General features: G+C 35.3%; 1 protein-coding gene across 1 annotated transcript; it reads left to right on the forward strand.

Moving 5' to 3' along the window:
* Nucleotides 1-346: 346 nt before the first annotated feature.
* LOC136061996 (probable N-acetyltransferase HLS1) lies at nt 347-4,095 on the forward strand. Its single transcript, XM_065760538.1, has 3 exons — nt 347-663; nt 942-1,069; nt 3,014-4,095. Exons 1-3 carry the CDS (start codon nt 430-432, stop codon nt 3,879-3,881), a joined length of 1,230 nt encoding a protein of 409 aa, XP_065616610.1. The 5' UTR covers nt 347-429; the 3' UTR covers nt 3,882-4,095.
* Nucleotides 4,096-5,660: the final 1,565 nt, after the last annotated feature.

Here is a 5,660-nt window from a genome sequence, read left to right on the forward strand (position 1 = left end):
TATATACCATTTTTTTTTTCTTTTTTTTCCTTGGTTTTTTCGATATATAGACACCACGTAGCTTGATGAATCCAAGCAATAATTGAAATAATATCTAGTGTTCTGGTCCCGATCACAGATGAATAAGATTGAAAAGGGTATATTCATCTTTTGGGCTTATATATTCAAATACATGCATGGAGAGAATGTGTAACATGATATGATTAGTGTGACAGTACTGCTAGAAATTAAAAGGGAGTCCACTGAAACTGGAGGAATCTCTCCATGTCAGCATATCCTCCCCCCCGCGATTATATATATATATATATATCTATATATTGATGCTAGCTCATAGCACAATATCACAAACAAAACAAGATAATTAATATTCCACTCTATTATATCTACACATTTCATTTGAGTTGTACTGTATATCATATTATCTCTAACATGTCAGTGAAGGTAGCCGCCGAGTACTTGCCAAAACAGGGCTGCAGGGTTGAAACAGCAGAGAAGAAGGTGGTTGTAGTGAGAGAGTATGAAGAGAGACAGAAGTTGGCAGTGGAAGAGCTTGAGAGACAGTGTGAAGTAGGGCAGCAGCAGCAGGGGAAGCCTTCACTTTTCACTGACCTAATGGGCGACCCCTTATGCCGTGCCCGTCACGTCCCACTACACATCATGCTGGTAATTTTTTTTAATATTATTAATTGAATAATTATTCAATTAGTGTTTTAGTATGATTATAAGAAATAATCATTATGGAATGACGTTCTTGGTGGCGTGACCAATTTGCCCAATTTATTCAAAATAGTATTGTGTTTGAAACTTACTTTGCTGCTTAGTATATGTGAATAAAATAATCATTGTTTTAAACAGAAATTATGATAGCTAGCTAGGTTTGTGAGATTTTAGGTTTTTTTTTTTTTGGTTTTTGTTTATACTTTTAAATATGATGTGTACAGGTTGCGGAATATGGAGAGGGAGAGATTGTGGGGGTAATAAGAGGGTGTGTAAAAACTGTGACTAGGGGGAATTCAATTTATGTAAAGCTGGCTTATATTCTGGGACTACGGGTCTCTCTCATGCACAGGTTCTTCACTCTCTTTCTCTCTTACATCTTTTGCTTTCTTATTAGATTCTAGTCCCATTCCCACCCCCATAATAAAAAGGAAAACAAATAAAAGAAATAAAGAAAGCATTTGATTCGATTATAAAGAGGACGCAATGCTCCTTGTATCATAGAACAAAAAATTTAGAGTCACAATTATTTTTACAAAAAAATTTTGCAATTTCTAAGGCGAAACATTGTTAATGACAAATAATAAAATTGTCCAAAGTATTATACCTTAATTTGTTGACACTTCTTGTATTTCCCAAACATCCAAAATTCAAGTTATTCATCTTTATTATAACTACTAAATTATAAGAAAAATAAAATAAAATGACGGAATAAAAACCAAAAAAAAAACTTGTTAATATTTTTTTAATGCGAAAATTATTTTGCGTAACTTTAGTCATCCAATAAACGAGAGTATTAATCAACCAAGAGAGGAAAAAATAAAATAAAGGACAGATGAAAAGGCAGCTGGCTAGCCTTTCACTCATGCGTACTTCAAATTCCCATTCTCTTCTAGTTTGTACTTGTCCCAGAGTGCCTTTTTTTTTTTCTTTCTTCTTTTTATGAAACTTGTACTAGATTGCTTTTTTTATTTGTTATATATAAACTTGTGCTAGATTGCTTGCTTAACCTACAATGGTCCGTATACCCTGGGATATGTATCCTCTCCCTTACAGCCGGTGAGTCTCACTCAGCTACGAGAGAAAGGATAAATACACCCATAATAAGATATACTTTCTCTACATAGAAAGTAAATACATGTGCTGTTTGGTATTTATCTGAGCAAGGGTTTGGCATTGGACATGTGACAATTATTTGACACATGTTAAAATTTTAACAGATTCAGTTCACGCGAGAATTGGATCCATGCCCATCCCTATCTCATTTTTATTTCTTATTATGATTATTATCTTTTAAGAAAAACACAAAAAAGGAGAAGGCTATATGTTGCACTAGCATTTCTTAATGGTAATGCCAAAAATCGTTAGTAAGTCACACAGTCCTCACGTAGTCAAGACAACACCTGCGAAACAAAAACAAAGAAGACCTTGCAAAAAGTACCGGTGTGATACCGGCTAAATACCCTCCGAAGGTTAAGTCAGAGAACTTTCACAACTCTAAAATGCCAAAACTGAGGTAAATTATGCAAACTTTGGTGTGTGAGGGTTTTGGGGTTTTTATAGTAGCATAAGGTTGACATTCGTTCATTGGCATAAAGGGTCTTTCCTTGTAGGAATCCCCTTGATTAGGGTTAACTATGAGGCATAAGATATTTTCTTATATACTCATATGTGGAGGCCAAGCAAAGCCATGTCAAATCCGTCAAAGGTTTACTTATCTCCTTCAGCTTCCTTCCGTCTACTTCTTATCTTGTCTATGCATTCTGGTTGTCATATTTAGGTGTTGTTGACTTTAAGGTGCAGCCATCAGCCTTGAGGTGGAACTGTCATTTATGTTTATGAATGCACAAGTAAGAACGACAAGTTTATTAGGACCATCGGCTTTACCTTATTTGAACAAATTTATCAAACTTTTAGACTTACCCTTATCACTTAACTAAAATTTTCTTCGACATTTAATTAGCGATAGATGTCACTAGGTAAAGCATCCCTTGGATATGATACAGGTCACGAATTTTTACTTTTCTAGTCTGCCATGTTATTGTATCTTCTAAAATGTTCCTTACTTTTTCCGAATAAAAGTCACTTTATAAAGTACCTCACAATTATTCGTTTCTTTATGTTTTTTTTCCCGGTGTTAGGTGCTTAATTTGGGTCCTTGGTCGACCAAGAATAATGGTTTAATGGTTTATAACCTATTTTAAAAGTCAAATTCCACTTTAGAAGATTCGAAGAGATAACCATCATATTTCAACCACAAATATTAATTCTGAATTCTTTGAAACTTGGCTTGCAGGAGGCTTGGAATTGGCACAAAACTGGTTCAGAAGTTAGAAGAATGGTGCAAGCAAAAGGGCGCAGAGTATGCATACATGGCCACCGATTGCACCAACGAGGCCTCCATTAATTTATTTACCCAAAAATGTTCATACATGAAATTTCGAACTCCTACCATCTTGGGGCAGCCTGTTCATGCTCATCACAAGCCAATTGGCTCGAGCATTGCAATCGTTAAACTCACCCCACAACTTGCTGAGTCAATTTATCATCGAACCTTTGCCAATTCAGAATTCTTCCCTAAAGATATAGACAATATTTTAAGTAACAAGCTCAATTTGGGCACATTCATGGCTCTCCCCAAGAATTCCTTCCTTAAGTGGGATCCAAAAACAGGTATTCTCCCAACAAGCTTCGCAATTCTAAGTGTGTGGAACACTAAGGAAGTGTTCAAGTTACAAGTGATGGGTGTGTCAAAGTTAACGTACTTGTGTTGCAAGGGAACTAGGTTGGTGGATGCATGTATGCCATGGCTGAGGTTACCTTCATTTCCTGATGTTTTTAGACAATTTGGTGTTTACACTTTGTATGGTTTGCACATGGAAGGTCAAACAAAACGTATTGCTCGCAGTCTCATGAAGTCTCTATGTGCATTTGCACATAATTTGGCTAGAGATGATGTTGGATGTGGAGCTGTGGTTGCAGAGGTGGGCCAGTGGGACCCGGTTAGGGAGGCCATCCCACATTGGAAGAGATTTTCATGGGCTGAGGATCTGTGGTGCATTAAGAAGCTAGCAGATTCTAGTGAAAAATGTGACACTGCTGATTGGATCAAATCCCAATCCTCTAATTCATCGGTTATTTTTGTTGATCCACGGGATTTTTGACACCTTTTTAGCTTGATTGACTCACTTGTAACTCCTTGTTTGCTTTCTTAATGAAAAAAGCGAAAAGACTTACAATTAAATTCCTGGCATTTCTTTACTTCTCTACATATTTGTCCAATTGTAAGGTGTAATTAACCATCTAATTATGTGTGTTTTTTCTTACAATAAATGAAGACAAGGGTATTCAAACCCAAGTTCTCTTGTAAAAGGATTCTCTCCATATAAATAATTGGATCATGCCATTGACTATCCCTTAAACCTATCAACATATTAGTTTGACTCTACATTATGAAATATATGGTCTCATATGAAATTTTACATTGCTTGAAAGACTTACTGAAAAAATAAAGGTTGCAAAATAGCTAATAGTCTTTCTCGTCAACCTAATTATGGGTTTGTTTAGTTGGGGATGGAAAAGTGGGATGATAAAAGATATAATTAACTTTTTCTCAAGGTGTTTGGCTGGAGATAAAAAAATATACTCCATTGTTAATTAAGAAAAAAAAAATGATATGATAAAAAAAAGGTATACTGTAGAGATTTACTCCTATGCCCCTATTAGCAAGAAAAAAAAATATATTAAATAAGGGAAAAGAAAACTAAAAGCTAAGGGGGAGAGAAAACCAAAATGTAACATACTTGAAAAAGGGGAAAATAAAAAGCACGATGAAATAGGGGGAGGGCAGATGGGTAATTGCCCATCAACCCCACTCTGTCTCCCACTTTTCTCCCATAATTTAAGGAGAAAATTATGTTATCCCAGATGATGGGCCTAGGAAGAAAACTCCTGGCCCCTATCTTCTCTTGCCCTTCCCCTTCCTAACCAAAGACCATTTTCTCCAATCTTTTTTTCACTTTTCTCTTCAACCAAACTTGTGGGGGTCAAAAACACTAAGAAATAAAAATAATCTCAATGTAATTAATCAACACAACCAATTTTTAAGGAACAAGAAGGTAATCCACAGTGGGAAAACTAAACAGATGTAGTTAGAGATCAAGATGAACTATCTGGCTCTAATTGATTGAAAATGGCTTTCAATGAGGTACACAATGATCTCTATAATATTACAATACACTTTCTTTCTCTCTCTATTTTTTTCTCCTCCAAAAAACAAGATCCCTTTCCCTCGTGTGAAGGTCACCCTTTATATCCCCAACTCCTCCTTCTCCAACTGTGTATTACCTTGCTGGATGTCAGAGGATACTTGTGTTGGAAAAATACATGTTTGTATCGCATACAAAACATATGCAGTAGAAAATTAACGGATCTACTTCATTCGCAATTGATAACATGTATTATGTAAATTTAAAAATATAAGAACAAGAGAGTGTACCTTGGTGTGGTGAAATTCAAAACCAAATATTAGAAGTACTTGGGAACCCTTTTAATCTTCACTCCAATTCCACTTGTGCCTAAGAAGTGTGGTCTCTCAATTAGTTTATATATATGTGTTCAAGGGAGAATAATAGAGAGTGTCTTACAATCACATACAAACCATTTCATTCTCTTTCAAAATTTTGTATGTTTCTCTCCTTATAACTGATTATCTAATTGAGCTAGCCTTTTAAGCCATTCCAATTGAGATTTAGTATGTGGCTTGGAGTGAGACCAAAAGGAAACAAATAAGACACTAGCTCTAATGGGCCTTGGGGCTTTTCTGTCAACTCTTGATAAGTCTAAAGTTTCCATTAATTATATTTAATACTACTATAAGAATATAATTGCACTCTAGGCCTTATTAATAAATTATTTCCCAAGACTTTATTGTACATGCAACC

This window comes from Quercus suber, unplaced genomic scaffold (assembly GCF_002906115.3).
Source record: "Quercus suber isolate HL8 unplaced genomic scaffold, Cork oak 2.0 scaffold_371, whole genome shotgun sequence".
Classification (NCBI taxonomy): Eukaryota; Viridiplantae; Streptophyta; class Magnoliopsida; order Fagales; family Fagaceae; genus Quercus; species Quercus suber.

Coding starts and splice junctions, on each gene's coding strand:
- LOC136061996 (XM_065760538.1), top strand. CDS start 430: ATGTCAGTGAAGGTAGCCGCCGAGTACTTGCCAAAACAGGGCTGCAGG. Junction 664..941: donor TCCCACTACACATCATGCTG/GTAATTTTTTTT, acceptor TGATGTGTACAG/GTTGCGGAATATGGAGAGGG. Junction 1,070..3,013: donor CGGGTCTCTCTCATGCACAG/GTTCTTCACTCT, acceptor CTTGGCTTGCAG/GAGGCTTGGAATTGGCACAA.